Genomic DNA, 22,780 nt, shown 5'->3' with positions numbered 1-22,780 from the left:
AGTGACCCTGTATTGTGTTCCGTCCCAACGAGCAGCTGTCCAGATGTCTCAGTTGTCCGCTGAAGAGGAGCTGGAGCTGCAGTCCCTGCTCAAGCAGCTCCTGATAAGCGTCAACGACAAGATCTCTGGTGCGCCGTCGACTGAATGCGCCGAAGAGATCCTCCTCCACCTGGAGGAGACCGACAAGAATTTCCACAAGTAAGGCCACCGGACCCAGTGGGGGCATTAACTTTAAACTGTCTAAGTCTAATCCTGTCGTTGCTCTCCTTTCAGTTATGAGTTTGTCAAGTACCTCCGTCAGTATGTGGAAAGCTCTCTGGGGACAGTGGTGGAGGAGGAAACCAAGAACTTGACAAGAGGAGAGGGGCAACATGCAATCGGCTCGGGTCACGACACCCTGATCCACGCCATCACCCGCAGGACCAGGGACTCAGCTGAGTGAGTGTAGCACAGAAAAGTTAGAAAAGCTTAGAAAGGAGTTCCTTACGTCCAAATCTGACTTCCAGAGATTCCCAAAAGGCGGAGAATAATACCTTCTTAATAGAAAAATGCAAATATATCCTAATTCTGCAGGATTTCAGCTCCATTGTTTTCTAAGATAGTTGCAGCCTATTCTTTAATAAATAAACAGAAAATCTGATTGACATCCACAGTATATTTCTTCTTTTTGACTCAAGCTGCATGTTTTTAAACTGACATCACTAATATGAACTCAAAATCACTTTATTTCTCTGTGACAGGTACCAGCAGATGATGCAGACCTTAAAAAACACCATGATCATCATTGTAGAGTCTTTGATCAACAAGTTTGAGGAGGACCAGATGAGGAAGGAGGAGATGCACAGAGAGAGGCAGCACAGTCAGTACATAGACAACTGCTCCGATAGCGACTCCTCCTTCAACCAGGTCAGAGACACAATATATACACATATCATCAACCATCACATTTTATTTACTTATTGCAATATTGTAAATGACTTGGGGCCAGTATTTTATCTTTTTATAAGAGAGTTAAGAAAGTTGACTCCTAGTAGCTCCACACACTGCTGGCGTCCTGCTAGCACAGGAGTTCTCTTCAATTTAGTTTTATGATGCATCATAATTCTTATCCCTCCTCTTCCTTTGTAGAGTTATGCATTCATCAGACAAGAGCAGCTGCAGGTCTTGGCTGAGAAACTCGACTCCAGCCAACCCAAAGAGGTACAAGGGCTCACTTCCATATAAACATGTTTAACCATATAAACATTATTTCATGCTCTCTGTCGATACATGTCATTTGTAGCCGTAGATCAGGTTCAAACCTGAGGGGTCAGGAGATTATTTCAGTCACGATTTTATGTGACGTTGCTCTTTTCCATATTTCAACAGGTAGTTTACCTCTTCAGGCCTAAAAAATACAAATAAGTATCACTTGTTTTGGAGGCTACTCCCAGTCGAGTGTAGCCTGATAATCTGACTACTTTGCCAATTTGTTTAACTTCATTCAATTGATCTGACATTGTGTTAGATATAAATCTGCTTAAAAACTGTATTTGGGTCTGTTCTTCAAACCTGTCATCACCTTTTAAAGATATTTCTTTGTCAATTTTCTTTTTTTTCCACACAACATGAATAGAATAAAAAGTATGTCTGGGATGTGGTAGAAACTAGTAATGCACCAGAAGATAAAGTACAGAACATATACGGTTGAAGTGTGAAGAAGAAAACACCCTCAATCCCAACCTCGCCTATACTCTGCTGCATTGATCGTTTCAACTACTGGTGAAAATATCTCAAACGGGCACAGCACCAGAAGTAAATGTAAAACTGACCAAACCTAACATGTGAGCAAAGATTCAGAGCCGTGTGAAACCAGACTAAGTGAAGGATGCAAGTAAACATTGATTTTATCTTTTTAAAGAGTCATAAGCCACAAAAGTTTTGAAATGATGCCGTAGATGTTATTGTTATTAACAGTTAGAGTTACTTTATGTGTAGGTGCGCTGGCAGGCTCTTCAGGTCCTGTGCTGTGCCCCCCCCTCTGACGTGCTGAGCTGCGAGAGCTGGAGCAGCCTGCGCAGGAAGCTCTGTGCGGCTCTGACTGAGCCCGACCCAGATCTCAGTGTGAGTCCGGATCTACTCAATATGCTCACGGCACATGTCTTCACGTTTCATTCACTTGTAAAATAATCAATAACAATATGGAGAATTTCAATCTTTCATAATTGGTGATATTAAACTAACTTTGGGTCCTTCCCCACATCTCCACAAACTTTCAGGGGAATTGGTTCGTTAGGTTTTGAGTAATTCTGCTGACAGACAAACAAACGGCAATGAAAACATAACCTCCTTGGCTGAGGCAATAAAAACCAGATAGCACTGCTGTCCATGATGATTGAGAGATAACTGGTAGCAAATATACTGCCCAGTCTTTTTCTGCTTAATTTCCTCATTATTATTATAACCTGCCATTAATGTGTCATTGATTATATAGACTATGATTAATGTATATCTTTTCCCCTTCACCTCCTTCAGGATAATGTGCTGCAGTTCTTTGCTAAAAGCTTCTCCTCCTCCCCACTGAATGTGACTCGGGAGATCTACACCAGCCTGGGTAGGCCGCTCTCACTGGAAAACCACTGGGTCTTGTTGTGCATGTGCAGCATTGAACAAAGAAAAGTATTTGTATTTGTAAAAATGTCCATTTCAAAGGTTGAGCTTCTCTTTGTGTAAAGTCCCAACAGAAGACAAACCATTGTCTCACTTACTGTTAGTAGCTGGAGTGTTTTCAGTTTTGTGACATCCACTTCTCAGCTCTCTGCTTCCATCCCAGTGGAGTGAAGGTGAAGCCACAGAACTCACTGACAGCAGAAACCATTGGACTTACTGAATGAATAATTCATATTTCTCAATGTAGACAGGTTCTATGGGGACTAGCTAGTTAGTTTATAATGTCAATGACTGATGGAAATGTGGAGTGTAAGTTGATTTTGCTACATCATGTAAATAAACAGCAATATTCAACCTTTTCAGCGAAAAGTGTGGAGGCGAGTTTTGCGTCTCAAAAGCTGAGTTTCCCAGCGGACTCAGCCGACCTGGACATTGACAGACCTGAGGTCACTCGTCTTCTCAAACAGGTATCAGCCTCTCGTCTTTAAAACAACATCATCGGTCAGCACAGAAACACATTACAGCTCCTCCTCTGTCTGTCGCGTCTCAGATTCGATTGATGAATGACTTTCAAAAGGAGGTGACGACGTTTTGGATCCGTCATCCAGAGAAGTAAGTGGCTGCTGTCACCGATTGACTTGTAACAAAACTAGATTAACAATTATATTATAGTACATCAGTTTTACTCTTTACTTCTTTTTACCTTGCTGTAGGTATATGGAGGAAATTATAGAGAGCACTTTCTCCCTGTTGTCCCTCCATCATGAACATGGGACAGAGAAAGTTCTGGAACCAATTCATTTACTGGCTTTACTGGATATCAAAGCTACCTGGTTTAATAAGTGGATGGTGGGTATCAGAGTTGAACTACATTTTTGATTATGTATCACTCAACTGGGACATTATCTTTCTCTCTCGCTCATCTGCATTCTGCCGCGTATTTAATCTTGTCTCTCTCCTGATTTCATTTACCTCTCTTCTCTCCAGCATGGCTACTACAGTAGGACGGTGGTTCTCAGACTCCTGGAGAGGAAATACAAATCTCTGGTGAGTGATTCACATCATTATCTCTCACAAACTCCTTGTACGTGCAGCGCCGCAAAGAAACGCCCCAAGCAACTGAAACCTCAGACCATCAACTGCGTTTAATTCATGTCTGCTTTGAAATGATATGATCTATTCGTGGGATTATTAATTAAAGCAGCTTAACTGTGCGGGTCAATGTCGGAGTCTTTGAGACAAAGGGGCCCAATTGTTTTTAAGAGGATCGACATTTAAGAATTGATTGTTTAATCCTGACCCTCCCTCTCAACTCTTACTCTGACTTTAGAGGGGATTACTGTGGGATCACCCCTGAAACTTTCTCCAAAGTCCTCTTAAAACTCTCGACTAAGAGGTTTGATAAAAGGTTGTGGAGCGGATAAGAGATTTGAACACCAACGTGATGAACCTCCCCTTCCATTCACTCCGGATCACTTCCAATCACTCATGTGTGACTGGGCCCTTCTAGTGTCAAAGCTCTTTGAGTCGTCGTAAGACTAGAAAAGTGCTTTATAATTGGAGTCTATTTACTTTTCTGTTTTTTTGTATGTTCACTGGAGCATCTAAGTTCGGCTCAACAGATGAGGAGCTGTGATTTCAGTTAGAGAATCTAATGTTTGCACTAACATGCACTTGAATGTCTTTATTCTTTCCAGATTGTCGCAGCTCTTCAGCGGTGCATCCATTACAGTGAATCCTGCTTCGCCAATGACACAACTGATCCCCAGTCAGCAGAGCAGCAGCAGAGCACTGGTAAATAACAACTCAGGATTTCCTCAGCAGGCTTATAAACTCTCTTCACCCGGCGTGATTTAATGTATCCTGTGAAAACAAACTCAGAATAAGTCGAGCTGAACCCCTGTGATAAAAACCTAACGAGAAAGCAATGCTTCATTTCAGGCCTCTGGGTGTTGAGTGCATTTGTACTGAGATAGAAAGAAGAAGAGGAATAGGAAACAGACAAACTGTTCAGTGTATTGGAGAGAAAGTATTGATGGAAGGTTTAAAAATGAGTACACGTTACCAAAGGATGAAGGTCAAGAAATAAACCATCACACTTCAGGAAGGGAGCTGCCTCACTCCATTTGTTTGGGGCCTGGAGGTCATTTATCAAAGCCTTGGAATGCCCCTTTACCTTAGTTAAGTTCAGAAATAATTAGAATAACAATTAATTACAAGATGACATGTTGAGTTTGCTGTAATCAGTACCAATTTGGACCACATATCCCATAAACCCCTCTACTTTCTCTGTGCGATGGTTTTTCTTTACAATATTTAATCCAATTAGCTTTTAGAGTCATGATAAACAGTTTGGTGCTGCACATTTAACTGTGGAAACTGTATATAGTGGTCAATGGGGTGTAAGTGTGATATCTCCTTTAAGCCAACTGGCTCCTTGAGACACACACACACACACACACACACACACACACACACACACACACACACACACACACACACACACACACTCCCGACCGCCACTGATGCACTCCTCATAAAAGAGGAGTTTATTGAGCTGTGCCTCTTCTTGGTTTCTGCACCCCAGAGGCGCTGCAGGGTTGTCACATGCGGTTTTTGTACTTTTCAATCTCAGTGTCTTACAGAAGCTTTAGTTACGAGATGTTTCCACTATAACATCACAACAAGGGCCGTCACTGTAGTTACCAGATTAGACCCAATCACAATCAGCAACACTGGAAATGTGATTACAGCTAAATTCAAGACAATCTTTATTTTGTGTTTCAGTCCAAAGGAGCGTTTATTCGGGAAAGGAGCTGGAATACGCCGTCTTCGTCCACTCCCTGTGTTTCCTGGGAAAACTCCTCATCTACACCAATGGAAGAAGTCTCTTCCCCGTCAAAGTGAAGAAGCGCAAAGGTGCGAAACTTGTCCTTAAGTTACTTTGAAACATCTGTCAATGTGTGTGTGTTGTACCCAGACATTACATAAAGCCTCATACAGTTATCTTTATTTTCCATTGGTGTCAGCTGCTGGTCTCAAAAACATTCCCTTGGGGTTTTATCGAAGGACTTGGACCTAAAGCAACAAACAGATGTGTTGATAGTGTATTATTGCCCTGTTCTGATTTTCACCTCTACCATACTGATGTATTTGCAACATAGCTGTAAAATCCAATCTTTACAGCAGATAATCTCGAGTAGGAATGTATGTGATCAGCTTCCACACGGCACCACTCCCTCCACTTCTCCTCTGCAGTGATTACGTCCCCCTCCACCCCATCTTAATCACCGATAAAGTTGTGTAACGTTGTTGAATTGTCCTCAGACTCATCGTCTTCTGCCCCTGCACCTTATTTCACCCATATTCACTCTCCTTCCAAGTCGAATAAAACCACTGGCGTCAGAGTGTTTTATAGCATAAGGCTGCTCTTTAGGTGGAGATGTACTGACGAGTCTCTCCACACCTTGAAGGTCAGTTTGTGACGTATGCGTCCACGTATCCGTCACTCCCTGCAACACATAGTAAAAAAATGTTCTCCCCTCTATTTTAATTGATAAACCTTTTCTTCCTCTTTTTGACAGTCCGAGTAAAAACATTATGTTTTCAGGGTTGTTGTTTATTTTCACATTTTTATCAGCGTCCTTCCTCTTGACACACATCAAGCAAGTTAAAAGGAAATAACACTGTGTTACCACGGTCCCTGCATTTCGAATTCCATTTATGTGCAATATTGCAATAAATACTTTTAGCATTTTGTTATTTATTAGATTTTTGTGATTCGTCGATTCATCATTTAGGTTATAAATTTCCAGAAAACAGGATCATAGAGCTTAAAGAAAACAAGTTGGCTGTGACCTATAACCGAAGTTATGATATTTCTTGGGAATTACATCTTGGGAATTACACACCTGACCCTCGTCACCAGGCCACCAAAACATCGAAGGACTTCCTTCTCAGTAACCCCGACTCACGGTGTCTGAATCACCAGACTCTTTTACTTATTTACTCATGACTGTGTTTCAGATCCAGTCAGCCTGACAGACCTAGTCGTCATCCTGATTCACATCATGTACCAACACCCCGAGCCTCCTCTCAGTGATGCCTCAAACACAGGTGGGTCCAACACACCCAGTTTCATCATCCTCCCCACTATCTTCTTTCCAGACTCAAAGTCTGGAATCGGGGGCTGAGGGAACATAGTGACTCTCCCTGTGAGGCATAACAGCATTCCTCAGACCATATCTTTTATCTCTTAACCTTGTCCTGAGTCATGCGGCACTACGGTTGTCTCCAGGAAGACCTTGCTTTATTGCCCCATTCATTCTGGTGAATTACTGCAGCAACTCTGCTGCCAGTGATCAATAGTGGTCCCCACCTTGACTTTGTCAGAGGAGCATTTCTTTTGGGTGCTGCAGGGCAAGTCATCCTGGGCAAGGCATTGATTTTAATTAATATTTTACTTTTAGTCTGATTAAGATCACCCGTACCTCCCGTATGAGTTTGTCACGAGTGGTATCACGATACTGCAGAATAAAGTCGGAAGTAAAAGCTAAATTTATGTCATTTTCTTAGGTAATGTTTTCAAACACAAACACAAAAAGACACTTGTGTAATGTCATAATTTGGGCTGAACAATAAAACAACATCAAGTTGTTGTTTTGCTGTTTATCAAGTGTTTGTCATTCTTTGCTCAAAGAAGAGTTTAAAAACACAACCTTCACTCAGGAGCAAAAATAATCTTTAAACTTGAGAAAGAGAATTATTGTGATAATCATCGATACCGACTGATATGCAAATTTGTATTTTTCTATATCACCCACCCCTAATACTAATAAAGTATAGCTGATGAAAAATATCCTCTGTTTTTCCTTAAAGTTTCAATCCACTCATGTCGTGATAAACATAACCAAAATAACTTTACACTTATATTAAAAAGTAAAAGTATCTTGCCTTTTTTATGGCAGCCGTAAACACCTCTATAAATCTATATTGAGTCATAAAGTGTAAATCATAAAAATCTGAACTTTCACTCCACGTATCGAAGATGGAAATATTATCGAATGAAGATACGTGTGTGTGAGGAAAAAAGCTATAATTCCTTGTTTGTGTATCCAGACTCCCTGTGGCCCGGCTGTCTGGTGATGGAGGTGCTGTGGACGGTGTGTGAGAGGACAGAGTGTGCTGCAGAGTGTCTCTACCAGCCGGCTGTCATAGAGACACTGCTGGCTCCTGTCATAGCTCTGCTCAACGGACAGCAGGTCTCACACACACACACACACACACACACACATGCTAGTATGAGCCAGGGAAATGGATGTATTTACTCATTAATATATGAATATAAAGTAGCCTTGTACAATCATTGACCCCAGAATTTAATTACTGTGAGTTTTGTGTGTGAGCTTTCTAACGGTCTTAATTTTTATTTGAGGGACTTTTTCCCCCTGCTATGATTCCAGTGAAGCCACTGACTACTTTATTATTTGGTGCTGGTGAAATGGTCAAATTTACAGACGTCCGACTGTAACTCAAAATATTGGGAATCTGGCAACTTCAGCCATAATTAGATTGTCCCTCAGTTGAGCGCGTACATGTACATCCACCAAATTCACTAGATCCAGTTTTTCATTTAGTTCTGCATCTAAATCCTCATAAATATGTGTCCCCTCTAAACTGATCCTGATTACTTTGCAATGTTTTGTCACTGGGCAGCCATTCACTAACTGTCTGAAATTGTGGAAACACAGGTTATGAAAATGTAACAGCTTTCCCCCCCCCCTGTTCCATTATTTCTCAAAGTTAATGATGCTATTTCAGTTTTTGGATATCTGTTCGTCCCTCCTGGGATTCCACTTGTGTCTGAAGCTGTCGGATTAATTCCGTCTGTTTATTCTCTTGGCTTCGCAGTGCAAATTAAAGTCTCCTGCAGCAACACTGACACTCATCGCTGACATTCTGGCTCGCATCGCAAACACCGACAGAGGATTAGCTCTCTTCTTGCACGAGAAGAATCTCCTGGTGGCGCACAGCGAGAGGTGAGGCCGTGTGATTGACTTGCAATTTGTCATTTTGTATTTTTTGATGGTGATGAATAAATTACCATTTCCCTGACTTCAACAGAGATTTGGGGTTCTGCATGGAAAACAGATTACACCCGAGGATGTCTGTGTCTATCACACAGAACAATTATCTCTTTGATCAGCAGGAGTGTAGCGACAGAAAACACAAAGTTCACCAGGTTCACTTTGGGGCCGCAGGTTACTTTAGTATTCTGGTTTAATTGGGTGACCGTGACGATGACCTCAGCAGGTTCGGTCTGTGCCAAGGTCGATGCCAAGTTTAAGTATTTTACCAATTCACTGCAGAGAGCCATACATTTTTTGAAGTTTGCAGCCTCCTCCAATAATGTTGTGCAAATGAATTCAGTCGGGATCTCAATCCCTGTTTTGGTATTCAAGGAATTAAGATATTGAGTCCGGCCGTAGACTGTATATAAAGATGGATAACGTCTCTCTACTTCCCTTCTTGCACCAATGATGTTATATATACAATCGGGGGATGGAGCCTCAGTATTGAGGTCCCACCAATACATGGGAGTCAGTCTCAGCTGTCAATAATGACGTTTCCCCTCATTTTTATAGCATTAGATAACTAATTAAAATCAAACTTATCATGATCCTGAACACTTGAACATTCATTAATACATAAGAACTACCTAAAGTGACAGAAACCATTATATTTTGACTTTTTTGTCTCATCCACCAACATGGAGGAGGCAGGGTTTAATACCTATACTGCAGCTAGCCACTAGGGGGTGATTGAGATGCTTTGGCTCCACTTCTCTACGAGCAGTCACGTTGTCCATCAGAACCGACTCTATTAGAATAAAACTTGGGAAGGGAAAGCACTTAAATGCACCAAACCTCCACAAACATAGACATTAAATGTCACAGATTTTTATTATGGCCCCAAACACTCACACAAATCTCTCTCTTGTTCCGTTCGTCTCTCTCCTCTGCAGAACCAGTGCCGCTCTTGTCGTTGTGCAGTTCACCCTGAGGCTGCTGAACAAGGATGTGTCATCGCTAAGTGAATGTGATGCATCCCATACATTATGTGGAGCTTTTATCTTCGTGTGTAGGCAGATGTACAACACCTGTGAGGGTCTGCAGGTCCTGCGACCTCACGGCCTGCACAAGGCTGTGGCTGCTGCATGGAAAAAGGTACCCGCACCTCATCTGTGGACTCTGGTATTCAAAGCTTTTTTTATTATTGTGTTAGAAGGTCACATACTTAATAACCTGAATAGATTTTCCATCTGATTTTAGTGGTTAAAGAATAGACTTAATGGATTTTGTATTAAAAACATTTTATTCATTAAACCCTTTGGAAAAACCACTGAATTGACTCTAGTTAGTTTCTGTCAATGCAGAAAGACGTTAACTCAGTCGAATCCTTTTTTCTACGACGTCTAATGGAGGGCTGTCCGTGTCTAATGATCAGTTTCACTGGCTGGAATACTCCTGTCATGTTCCATTTGCTTGATGAATCCACTGTTCTCTCTTTATTCATTCTCCACAGAGGGAATAGCATCAACATTCAGGGGCAAATTAACCAACCGCTGTAATCTGCCTCCTGCAGCTCAGACGACTTCTTCTGTCAAAACAAAGCATCAAAATAAGAATAACTTCAGAATTATGATCTTTTCATCGCAAAATAAAACTGGAAATCAACTCCCAACCACTTCTGACACAGTGCAATTTGGAGGAATCGTATAGAAAACCTGCAGAGACACTGCTTCCACTAAGTTTGAGATATCATTAATCTGTCAGTGTTAGAGTTTTGTCAGTCTAACAGTCCTCACTTCTTACCTCCTTGATTTTCTAAGCATGCATGTAAAAAATGAACTTCTTGACATCCGTCTACAACATTACTCCACTCACTTCCTTCTGACTTTACCTAGTCTGCGTTAAATATTAATAATCAGCCTGCACGTACTACGCTGTCACACTGGACAGCATGTACTACATGATGTCTCACATCCAAGCACACACCTTTTTTCACTGTGTTACAACAGTGACGTCCGTCCAGTTCCTATGAACAGACCCCGACTTGACCCCTAAAAGTATTCTAAGGAAGCATGACAGTGTGATTTGGTCAGAGGGGAAAGCAGTTAAATGTTTGACACTTTAAAACTTTAAAACGGTCCAAGTATTAGTAATGGAAGATCATCCAGTACTATCAGTGCACTTGTTGTTTGTTGAAGACATTAAATCAATTATATAGATTAACAATTGCAAGACAAAACATAAATTATAAATTTGCAGTGATAAAACAGCAAGCTTGAATAAATTCTTGAATCAAATGAGCTTTCCAGAAATTCCTATCAACTCAGACAGTCCAGTATGAATCTGTGACTTGATTTAATCTTAGATAAAACAAACAAAGGAAACTTTTTATGAGTCTCTCATTGTTCAGCCCAACAAGACTTAGTTCTGTTGAAATTCTTCAGATGTGCCACCCATACACATGGATAAAAAGATAAGAAGTAATCCTTTAACTAACACATCTTCCTTCCTTACTGCCAGACGAGAACCTCGTCAGAGAGGGTACCGACCCCGGAACCCGACGCTGGAGCCTCCACCCAGGACCTGCAGAACATGTGAGGCTACGCATGCACGTACGCACAAAGGATTCTAGTGTAGCTGTATATAATATATAGATCCATATATTCAATAAATTAATATGTGTAAAGATGTATTTGTTTCATTTCAATAACACAATGCTATCAACCTTGTATAATCGAGCAGTGTCCTACTTAACTTGTTTGTTCTGGCCCTTTGCCCAGATGAACTGAACTGAACTGATGTTGTGAACTGATGTACATGTTCATGTCTCCACCCACATGAAGGAACAAGATCAAAACACCTGATTTGTCTCCTAAACTACATTTATCACTATTTCATTATGGCCTCAGATTTATTTCAAAATAAAAAGTTTATTAATTGAAATAGAAAAACCTGTTTTGCTTTATGCAGCAGAGGAAACCTGAGACTGTAGCATGACAGACGTAGCTTATTCATTAACTACATTAAAATATTATATTTGTTGCTTTTATCATTAGTATATTTAAATGAATGTTGCTAATAATTGTCCCTTTACACAAACAAGCTTGTTCAGACCACAGAACCAGATTTACTTCATTTCACATGCATCTGTAGAATCATTGTGATGAGGTTGATGAACTGGTGAACACTTTGAATCCCAGTCTGAGCTAAAGACAATTGTCTCTGCAACAAAGCGCTGCAGCTGCTGAAGTCGTAGTCAGCAGTTCCCAGCCGAGAAGCACATTCACCACGTGTACATTTTCCATCCGTTATCCCGGCGGCTCACTTGTGTAATGAATTGACTTCCTCGACTCGTGCACTGTGTTGAATACATTGCACTGCAGCTCCCTCTGTCTTTCTCTGTGGCTGTGGAGCAGACTCATGTGGGAGGAAACCTTGCTGGACAGCCTGCTGAATTTCACTGCGACTCCCAAAGGTCTGCTGCTGCTCCAGCAGACGGGGGCCATCAATGAATGTGTCTCCCACATGTTTTCTCGCTTTACTAAAAAACTACAGGTAATAACAAATACTCATCTCTACAATGCTACACGTGTTGAACTGAGGTCCTTGTCGTCTTTGCCTTTTTCCATTATAAAAGGTTTCCTCCTTCAACTTCTTTTATTAATAGTCCAATCGTTTGCTGGGCCAAGTGCCAGTTCGCAGCAACACGGCCACTGCTGGAAACTTCCCAACCCACAGTGACTGCATGTGGCCAGTCCCACAGTGGAGCAGTGTGGGGGTTAAGTGATTTGCTTTGGGGCACCTCCAGTGTGGTAATGAGGGAGCAGCACTTCACGTATTCTCATCCATCTAATTTCCAGTCCCCAAACCAAACAGTACCGAGTGCGCAGCAGCTTAAAAGCACTGGTAGCAACCTAACATCCTTTTACTTCTATAGAGCATCGGACTTTGGTGTAGAAATGCTGATCAAGCACCGCTGCTCGTTTTGTTTCATGGTCCCATTTCATCACCTTTATGGCCCTGAAAAACTAAACTTTTGGCAGTGGCTCGATTTTAATCCTCCTTGATGTGCCCAAATATATATTATGTTCAAGGGATTCACGTTGACTTGAGTTACTGCAGGTCAACGCCACGACCTCGGCACCATTTGGAAGAGAAATCAGTAATTTTACACGGATTGTTTCATTTAAATTACATTGAATTAAAATCTGAAGTGATCATTTGGCTCAGAGAACCGAACCGTTATTAATCTGGTTTTCTACTCAAACTGAAGTTGCTATGTACAATAACCACTCTAGGCTTTTTGTATTTCATAATGTCCCCTTCATAGGGGCATAATCTATTTTAAAACTCTTAATTTGCTCTGTTGGCCCATGTCATCGGTGTATCTCTACCCTTTACTACTCACCAGAAGCTCAAAGGCTGTTCCTACTTCCACACTGGCTTTGATTTATTCATCTCTGGACCCTACGTATCCCTTACATACGTAGCATTCTCCATAATTCATATTGTAAACCCACATACATCCAGATTCAAACCACAGCTAATCCCCTGCAGGCCTAATTTACTGCTATTGTTTGTGCACGTTTGTAAACGCTTCTATTGTTTCACTTGGAATGTAATTATATTTTGTTTATTTTTAGATGTGATGTTGTGTTGTAACTAATGAAGGGAACTCAGGATTGTAGCAGTGACGTTGCAGTTTATGAACTGACTACATTAATCCTTTTATTTTTCCCATTTTGTCCCAACCTTTCATTTATTTAGACCAGCAAGCAAAATCTACGAAGATGAAACTGAGATATTTTGGGGATAATCAGGTTTTTTATGTATTTTCTCTGCAGGTGAGCCGCTGTGAGAAGTTTGGATATGGGGTGATGGTGACGCAGGTGGCAGCAACGGCTCCTGGGGTGGCGGCTTTGCATCGTTCAGGTTCTTATGCACTTACCTGCGGAGACAATTACACTTTCCATCTGACTGTGATGCTTAAAGCGTTGTGTAGTCAACATAAAGCAGACATCCAGAAGCCAGAAAACGTCTTTGTGAAATTGTCTGTCAGGGTAAATGGATGAAAAATGAATGAGAGATATTAAATTGCCCATATTATGCTTTTTTTTTTCATTTTCCCTTAGCGTCATGGGTTTTTCTGTGCATGTAAGTGCACAAAGTCCTTCTCCGCTTCAGAAATTGCTGCTCCCGAAGTGCCTGAAATGCCTCGTTAGCATTCCTGGCCTTTATTTTTTTGTCACTGAGTAACATGTAACATGCAATTACCGGCTAGTTGGACTTTAATAGTGTCGTTTACAGCTGATCAGGATGTCTTTGGCTAAGAGCTCTAACATTCCCGTCACATGCTTTAAGCGGTTGACAGAGAGTGTTCCACTTGACCTGATCAGTGCACACTGGGCTTTTTATGACTCGGGTCAAGAGCTAAAATGGAGCGTTTCAGACAGAGGGTGACAAATAATGCATATTTTGCATGTTAAGCATGTAAAGTTGACCAAGTTTTGAACATTTCAGTTGTTTAATGATGAAGTATTAGATCTTAAATGATTAAAATCTCAAACCTCTAACCCTAACCCAATTTTTAGGGAATTTTTTCTCACAAAACCCACATTGAAACCACTGGTTGGATGTTGTGTCTCAGGCTTCGTGCGGGCGCTGGTGGTCGAGCTGTGGTCAGCACTGGAATGCGGAAGTGACGACGTGAGGTTGGTGCGTCCCAAAGCGACGCCCATGGACCCCATCGACAGGAGCTGCGTTAAGGTAGAACTGTGTGTGAGAGAGTGAATACATTTATAAATCAAGCAGAACTGTAATCGTAGCAGTTTATTCTTTTGTTATTGATAGAAATCTACAGTTACTGTGAACCAGATTCCTTCTTGCACGAGGCTCCATTTTTCAACATGGTACAAGTTTGGGCAGAGTTTCCAGGCTCAGTCTTGGACGGGCTCAACATTAAATTCAAAGCACAAGAACATTGTGTGTGTGTGTGTGTGTGTGTGTGTGTGTGTGTGTGTGTGTGTGTGTGTGTGTGTGTGTGTGTGTGTGTGTGTGTGTGTGTGTGTGTGTGTGTGTGTGTGTGTGTGTGTGTGTGTGAGTGTGTGTGTGATGCTGGCTGTCTTGACAGGAGCCAGGTCGTCTCCCCCTCTCAATGAAACTAGCCAAGTGAATAGGGATAACCAGTGAAGTGTCACCGGTGCCCTGCCACTGGTGACACTTCAGAGCCTGCCTTATCAGCGTGGTCTGCTGCCAGGTCACAGACAGGCAGCCCGACCGCCCTGTCCATCGCTGTCAGCACACCAGCAGACCTGAGGCTGTACTGAAAACACACACAATGTCCTCAGACATGTGTGGGATGAAAAGGACTGAATTTATAGCACAGACTTTTTATACAAGGGTTTTTGGCAAATAAGTTCTAGGTTTTGCAGACTTGAATTCAATGTATTGAAAGCTTCTCTGTGATTGAGACATTAAAGACAATAAAGCTAGTATTTTTTTAATAAACTAGTATTTCATGTAGTGTAACAACCAAACAAACTAATAACTGGAATTGCACTCAATAGAGCTTTTTTTAAATACATGAATTATTCTTTGGGAAATTGGTAAAGAAAAATAGTGTTAAAGAAAAACATCGTGGATCTGCTTCCCCAATTAAAAAGGTTCTTTCTTGACCCTCATGCCTCATCCTTCCACTGGTTTTGTGAAAATCTGTTTTGTAGTAAAGGTGCGGCTGTCTTTGTCTTTTTGTCTCCCCAGTCCTTCCTGTCCCTGGTCAACCTGCTCTCTTCCTCCCAGTCTGTATGGGAGCTGCTGGCTCGACAGCCTTTAGCCAACAAGAGTGAATACACCCTGAGAGAGATGCCAACCTCCATTCCTGTGAGTGGCTTCCACACTGTGTCACTCACATCTCATGCAATGCCTCTTTCTTCCATTTGAGGGCATGTTTGCCCTTTTCATTTTGCCTTCACCCACCACCCGTGTATCTGTTACATCATGCAGAGGGTCTCCTCCTAAACCCCCGATACGCCGAGGCTGATGCTCATTTTTCACCTTCCACATTGTAAATATCAGCTCTGTTTTCGTTTTGCACCATAACTGCGACATTGTGTTTCACAGCCTCTCATTGCACTCCGCAGGATTTGATTGACAGGCTGATTGCTGTGAATTCAGAAGCAAAGATTCATTCGCTGTTCCACTATGAGCAGTCTCACACGTTTGGCCTGAGGTGAGAGATTTTCTTTTTTTTCCCCCTTCTCCATATTACTTAATGTTGGCGGGGAAGCACACAGCATCGGATTAGCACTCGCACACACACACACACACACACACGTACACACTTCAGCCGCTGGCAATAACAGACTGACATGGTTCTTTATACTTTGATTACCCAGCATTGAAAGGCTGATGAAAGGATTTCTGTGGATAAGAGAGAAATAAGCCTGGCTGCGTGGGTGTGAATGCATGTGAATATGTGGGTACGTGTATTTCTATATTTGTGGAGAACAGACATCCCAACAGGTGAGGAGGGGGGGGGGGGGGTGAAGAAGGTCCCTCTATAATGAGGAGCTTTTCTAGTACTGATTAGGTTTAAATTAGGGATAGAGTTATACTAAATACAGGTAACACTGTAATGCTTTCATGTAAAAATGGCATTTGAATAATATCTGTTTGACAAATAATCATGCAACCTGGAGCTTAAAGATCAATCTTCAATCAAAAGACCTCGTTAGTGAAGCAGGATCATGTTCACCAATGATGTAGGAAGTTTTCTTACTGTTATGCAGCAAACAGCAATGAATAATCGTGATTCAGAAAGAAAAAGCAACCGACTGACTAACAGTGCGTTGTTTTCCACGAAAGTTAGAGCCCAGACGGGCACAGACTCGGGTAACGTGGAGGTGAAGCAATTAAAAGGCGACTGAAACGTCCTGTTACCTTGAAAATAAACAACAACAAGGATTTCTCTGGGTCTGAACCTCGTTGGAGACATTTTGAATAAATGAAGTGCACAAGTCAACAAAATATATGTGACATAGGTCTCGTAGACATTTAAATGAAGAACTGTAGCTTTACAGTTATGTGCTCCACTCTAAAAACAGCTCCGTGTTTAGGAGAGAGACGGTCATGCGACGTACAAGAGAAACGTTGTGTCTTCGTTGTGTCTTCGTTGTGTCTTCGTTGTGTCTTCGTTGTGTCTTCGCTGTGCGTGCTGAGCTCTGGCGGCTGCTGTGCGTCCCCCTTCCCGTCTCGAAAAGGCTTTCAGCATCACAATAGCTCTGACTTGTGTGGCGCCACGCTGACTCACTCCGTCTGTGCCTGTCAGTCAGCCCACTCCTATTAACATCCAGAAACCAAGTGAAAGGAACAAGCGTCTCTGCTCATTTACCTCCCAGACTGATGGATTCACTGACACACTCAGGTTCATTCGTCATTTTTGCTGCTCGGTAAATAGTTCATCTAACATGAAAAGCATAAAAAACAAATCAGCAAAAAGGACACAACATTTGTGAATTCATTTTTCCTTTTACTTTACACACTATTTTGTGTCTGCCATCATGATAACTGCCTGAATTCTGCTGCAGAGTTTTACACAGGGCTCAGTTATACACGATACACACACCCGTGGCCTCACATGCACACAATCAGTTGTTTAAACTCTATCCTTTTAACTCTGCTTCACCCACAATGCAATGCTGCCTGTTTTTGATTCAATTTTCTGATTCTCTTGTGCCTGGAGGTACAGGACAACATGGTATAGGGATGGAACTCTATTGATTCCAAAGGGGTAAATAGCATAATTACAGCAGCTCCTACACACAAGGACATGGTGGTTAATTAGCAACGTGTTGGTTATTTGACTTGACTTCAAAGCAGTGGAAAGTAAGTTAATAACGGCCGTTTTTTATTAAACTCAGTCGCTAAGTAGGGAGGGAATGTATTCAACTAAACTACTTCCATCACAGGAAGTAGAGCGGGTCAGGGTTATTCATGCGCAGGAAGTCCTGACACACAAATGTAGATTAGATTTGTGAAGTTGCTGGTTCCACTTTCATGTCCTCCTGGCTTTTCGCATATCTTTTTTGTGTGTTTGTATTTAATAACAACCAGCACCAAGGACATTGTGTTTTCATCTTGTTTTCCTCCTCCTCCACCAGGGAGGTTCTGTTTTCACCGGTATCTTTGGGTTTATTTGTCGTCAGGATTAGGCAAAACTAATTTTAAGATCTTTGGATCGTTGTCCTATATTCACTGTCTCTCTCTTGACTTTCCAAACTTTTGCATACAACTCTGAGTAATAAAAATAAAGACGAAAAACCAAGAAACTAACCACACAGAACGACCAAACCACAGTCAGATCCAGGAAGCTCTTCCTCTATTGTTAAACCTGAATTCTCTAGTTTGTTTATTTGACACTTGATCTTTTGTGTTAAACAGAATTGTATTAAATTTGACTCTAAAACCTGAATATACAGATCACGTCTCTGCGTTCACCTTTAGACCAGCGACAGAAACCTCAGCTGAGGTGAGACGACCGAACTCACTGTCACCTTGTTAGTTGTGTTGTGACCACGGGGGAGTGAGGGAGCTCAGCCTCGGTACAATCAGGTGTTGATCCATCACACATGCTACATAATGAATTATAGATTGCCGCTCCAGGTTGGTCTCCTGCTGGAATGTGTTATTTTTTACTCCTGAATGTCTGTTTCCTCATGGAAAGAGCAAAACGTGATGAAGGGAATATATCGTTTCCATATTTCAGATTTTCATATTGGTGCAGGATTAGATTGGTCCTGTTATTGGGTGAAATATGCTCATTGGTGTATAATAACAATGGAGTCATTGTTTTTTTGTAGCTGCTTGTTTGTCCTTTTCCAACCAGGTTCGTGGTTTGTGCTTATTGAAATGATGATAGCGGATTTATTCAGTATTTTTCATATCGTCGGTAAACACTTTTCAACTCTCCTCCACAGTCAGTGGCTCACAGCTCCAAGCCCATTGGGTCCAAATGAAGGTATAAATTTTAAAAACAGATCCTGAAAACACACAGTGCCAAAGTTATTTCCTAAAACAGCTGGGCACCGTGGTACTCAGCAAATTACTCGAGCAGGAGAATATGCTTTTGATGGGCACGCTGGCAGCTGCAGATTTATGCAAATTTAATGCACTCTAAGCATTTATGGCAGCATGACGGTGTGTCTGGAACTGGATCAAAAATAAAGGGCCCGTGTTTGTTTTTTGGACGACAACAAACCTCTCATTAGAATACATTCATGGCCGGTTTCGGGGGATTTGTTGACAGAAAACTGTTAAAATCTAAACCCTGTATTGCTAAGCCCCATCTTTTGGAAAGTGAAACCTCTGGAGTTGGTTTGAACTGTTGCAGTTTTCATGTCCAATTGACCAAATGTCTCTCGTGCATGAAGCTCACATCGCAGCGTTTTGAAAATCGGTCTCAAACATCACTCTTGCGTATATATGTCACAACATCTTTGACCTTTTCTATCGTATTCAAACCAAATCGAATCACGAGCGCCACTGAGCATTTCCTCAAGTGGAGCAGCGGCCCCCGTGGAAAAAAAAAAAGAAGAGGAGCCCCCTCTCTCTTCCACCGCTCTCGATCTTCACAGGCTAATGAGCTAAAATCTCTCAGCCCTCTTCTCTTGTTGCTAAAAGCCGCTTTGTTGTCATGGCAACCACCGCTCTTCTCCCAGTGTTCTCCCCCCCCACCCCCCGTCTAAATTGTTTGGATGCCTCTAATCTACCCTCTCTGCGATCGACGCCTCTGAACACGTCGAGCTGTGTGTGCCGGTGCAGAACTTCATACATTTCATCCCGTTTTTTGAAAGAACGTGATCACACAACCTTTTAAAAACAAAAAAAACACAGCATTGAAGGGAAATACCTGCAATGCTGTTCGTCTGAATCTTAACAGTGACGCGCTTTGCACCGTGGGTGAAGCAGGAAACAGTTATAGGTCTTTATTGTGTGTAGAATGCAGATGTTTGTATTGCTGGAAGGCCCTGAGGTTCCCCCTGTGCACAGGAGTAGTGTAACAGTGGTGGTATCCCAGTGTTGTGTCCAAACTGTAATCATAGACTGATTGTATACTGATGCAGAAATGAAGTTAAGAGTCTGTCTCATAGCATCAAATAAATAATTTAAACCGAATGTAGTTTTTCTGACGTATACTTTGACTTGTTGGTTTGGCCCATACCCCGGTTTATGACCTACACTGCAGCCAGCCACCAGGGGGCTATCAAGCTGCCATGTACCATTCTTTATGTTCAGCCTGTGGTTGCACTGGGAAGGTGCTGCTCAGGAAAACCGACATTTGGGGATTTAATACTATTTGACATTTCCACAAACTTCCTAGAAGTTTCATGAAAGTCATGGAAAATGACTTATAATCGGTTATTAACTTTGTGCAACATTCAAACGATCACCAGCGTATATATATATACGATGCTTTAGATGATTTGATTTAAACGTCTTCTGACTGCTCGCTATGAGTCGAGCAAATTGCTGACCATCTGCATCTCGCATCATGCGTGACCAATCAATCACGAGTATGATCGTCTGTCATCCTGGCAAGCAGATTACTCTCGGGTTTTAATTGGTTTATACATTAGTCTTCTGATGCATGCGGGCGCATAATCAAGGGAGTAATCATCTGTCGTAAGTGGATGTTTCAATGCAAGTCTTCCAAACGTTCAATAAAGTGAAGCATATTCCTTTTCAGCAGGAATGAAAACCAGGATTAAGTTCTTAACTTGGATCAATTGTAGTGTTTCAATAATCTCAAACATCCATTGTAAATGTTTGATAAATGAATTGCTGAAGTATTTGTTATTTAATATTTGTTTTTGACGGCTGCTTAGACACAATTCTTTGTTTATGTCAGCTTGTCGTTCCCTGGGAAACTGTGGAGGCATTTTTCACTATTTTCTCAGTGTTCACGGACCAAGAGATTAATCAGAAGGATAATCAGCCGTAACTGGTAATGGAGATAACCATTAGTTGCAGCCCTGGAATGAAAACTCCAGCGGGCAGCAAGGTGGGGAGACGGCCTGGCTCTGTAGCTTCTTTGTGTCCAGCAGTGAGAGGTCAGGAGGCCGCTCTGATCCTCAGCCTCCTACTGCTGCCGCTGTCAGAATGAGTGAGTGGAGCTGTCCGTGAAACAGGGGTTCACGTAACTGCCCTGCACATCAGGAAATGAAGCAGCTGCTTAAAAGGAGAGAATTTTCACCCCAAACATGCAAAGTTAAATCCTACTTCACCTCTTTTATGTAAAAAAAACGCATGATTAGAAACTGAAACAACATCTTGTGATGTCGGGATCCAGTTAAATTATACTGCTTTTTAAACGTTGAGAAATAACCTAATGATAATGATATTTTTGAAAATGGTCCCTTAATAGCAGCAATAATGAAGAAGAAAACCAACTTGCACAGACGAGAAACTGTCTAAAAAGTAATGTGCCTCTTATGTTTAGAGGATTCGTAAACTTAACGGGTTCATTACTCGTTTAAAATGAATGACAACTGCACAGAACACCTAAAGAAGGTTGTTATTGATTGAGCCCTAAACAGAAGTAATCAAATATTCCTATGACCATGTTTCATTGCTTTGCTGCCCCTTGTTTTAGTCTTTAGTGAAGAAATGTGTCTCTTTAGATGGTCTTTCATTTGAAAATTGACATTAATTATTGGAACAAGACAAATCAAGATCATTTCTGATCGTCACATAATATTCCTGAATATAGTATCTATCAAGCAAATCTATCTAGCAAAGATTTCCCCCGAAAGTACTTAGTTTAATCCAAAGTGGTTTAGAGGGGTTTAAATGAGAGGGACACTCGTCCACCTGGCTCCTCCTGAATATAATGAGGAGACCAATCTGATAGAAACCTGATATACAAGACCAATTATGACTTAATTAATTGCGGGGGTAGTCTGGGGAGAAGGGAGACAATAAACATTAACTGGATTGTTGTGAGTAACGCTGCACAGAGGTGACACTTTTCGATAAGCACTCAAACAAAGTCTGAATGAAGATAAGCCGTAACATATTTACATGTCTATCAATTTAAATTCCTTTTATAGTTGTAGCACTCAAGTTAAAATCATCGAGGCGCGTTTAAGCGATGTTACGAAGCGTCTCCTCTCTCCAGGTTATCGGACCGTATAAACCAGACAGCGTTCTCAGACTCTTGGTTTTCTTTGCCACTTTAATGTCCCAAAATGCCACTGGAGCTTAACAGCCTGCTCAAGCCTGGTGTCATTACCAGCAACAGAAAATCAACCATGAAGCTTTTCCCCCAAGGGCTCCCACTTAACAAAGCTTACGATTGGCCACGGCAAAGCTGGTGGAGAGAAATTGTGTTGACTGATACAGGACTTTGCGGAGATACGAGGCCAGAGGAAACAGACGACGTCCAAATGGGGTCTGTCTGTCTGCGTGGGTTTCACAGTATGAGCTGCGTCCCAGCCTGTAACGGGCTCTGTAGTATCTCACGATGCCAGTCCTCCCTGTGTTCTAATGTCTTTTGTCTTGTTTGATTGTGCCGCCGTAGACTGCTCAGTGTGCTGTGCTGTAATCTGGACTCCTTCCTGCTGCTGGAGAGCCAGTACAACATCTGCTCCATGCTGCTGCTCGGTCAGAGGGACAACGTCACTGAGCCCGACGCCAGCGACGGGTAGGAACTGATTAATGCTTTGCTTTTGAGGTATTAGTTTTAATTGTTGAGGGATAAGCCCTTTTAAAACCTGCAAAAACCTAATATGAATGAATAATAGGATGCTGTTACATCTGAGCCAGGTGTATGTGGGAAAATTATGTCTTGAGGAGAATAAAACAGAATAAAATCATGCACTATAATTTTACAACAGACTCTTTGCATTTACAATTTTCTGCTTTTATTTCTCTCATCTAACACAAGAGATTGCCGTTGTTTCATCCAGGTTTTTAAATGGATCAGACAAATAGGATTCAATATGTTAATTCTGAGTTTTACAGGTGTAACTGTGCTTTGCTCGTAAAACACAGGCAGGAGGGAT

The 22,780-nt window shown here is 41.7% G+C and overlaps 1 protein-coding gene across 2 annotated transcripts in view; it reads left to right on the top strand.

Annotated features, from left to right (window-relative positions):
• The window catches only part of tbc1d32 (TBC1 domain family, member 32), a 56,677-nt gene that overhangs the window by 708 nt on the left and 33,189 nt on the right, over nucleotides 1-22,780 (top strand). For both annotated transcript variants that reach the window (XR_004613270.1, XM_034579979.1), the window contains exons 2-24: nucleotides 36-198; nucleotides 274-438; nucleotides 741-906; nucleotides 1,129-1,200; nucleotides 1,978-2,103; nucleotides 2,515-2,593; nucleotides 3,013-3,116; nucleotides 3,200-3,261; nucleotides 3,363-3,498; nucleotides 3,637-3,696; nucleotides 4,347-4,443; nucleotides 5,437-5,568; nucleotides 6,676-6,765; nucleotides 7,768-7,910; nucleotides 8,560-8,687; nucleotides 9,674-9,875; nucleotides 11,241-11,314; nucleotides 12,137-12,275; nucleotides 13,565-13,652; nucleotides 14,368-14,486; nucleotides 15,480-15,599; nucleotides 15,860-15,948; nucleotides 22,297-22,419. Coding sequence is in view for 1 of the 2 variants with exons in the window: in XM_034579979.1 (XP_034435870.1) it covers nucleotides 44-198; nucleotides 274-438; nucleotides 741-906; nucleotides 1,129-1,200; nucleotides 1,978-2,103; nucleotides 2,515-2,593; nucleotides 3,013-3,116; nucleotides 3,200-3,261; nucleotides 3,363-3,498; nucleotides 3,637-3,696; nucleotides 4,347-4,443; nucleotides 5,437-5,568; nucleotides 6,676-6,765; nucleotides 7,768-7,910; nucleotides 8,560-8,687; nucleotides 9,674-9,875; nucleotides 11,241-11,314; nucleotides 12,137-12,275; nucleotides 13,565-13,652; nucleotides 14,368-14,486; nucleotides 15,480-15,599; nucleotides 15,860-15,948; nucleotides 22,297-22,419 (2,669 nt within the window). In the remaining variant the exon portion in view is untranslated. The remainder of the gene's footprint in view (nucleotides 1-35; nucleotides 199-273; nucleotides 439-740; nucleotides 907-1,128; nucleotides 1,201-1,977; nucleotides 2,104-2,514; nucleotides 2,594-3,012; nucleotides 3,117-3,199; nucleotides 3,262-3,362; nucleotides 3,499-3,636; nucleotides 3,697-4,346; nucleotides 4,444-5,436; nucleotides 5,569-6,675; nucleotides 6,766-7,767; nucleotides 7,911-8,559; nucleotides 8,688-9,673; nucleotides 9,876-11,240; nucleotides 11,315-12,136; nucleotides 12,276-13,564; nucleotides 13,653-14,367; nucleotides 14,487-15,479; nucleotides 15,600-15,859; nucleotides 15,949-22,296; nucleotides 22,420-22,780) is intronic.

The sequence above is a fragment of the Hippoglossus hippoglossus genome, chromosome 24 (assembly GCF_009819705.1).
Source record: "Hippoglossus hippoglossus isolate fHipHip1 chromosome 24, fHipHip1.pri, whole genome shotgun sequence".
Lineage (NCBI taxonomy): Eukaryota > Metazoa > Chordata > Actinopteri > Pleuronectiformes > Pleuronectidae > Hippoglossus > Hippoglossus hippoglossus.
This window is presented reverse-complemented; position numbering and strand designations above follow the sequence as displayed.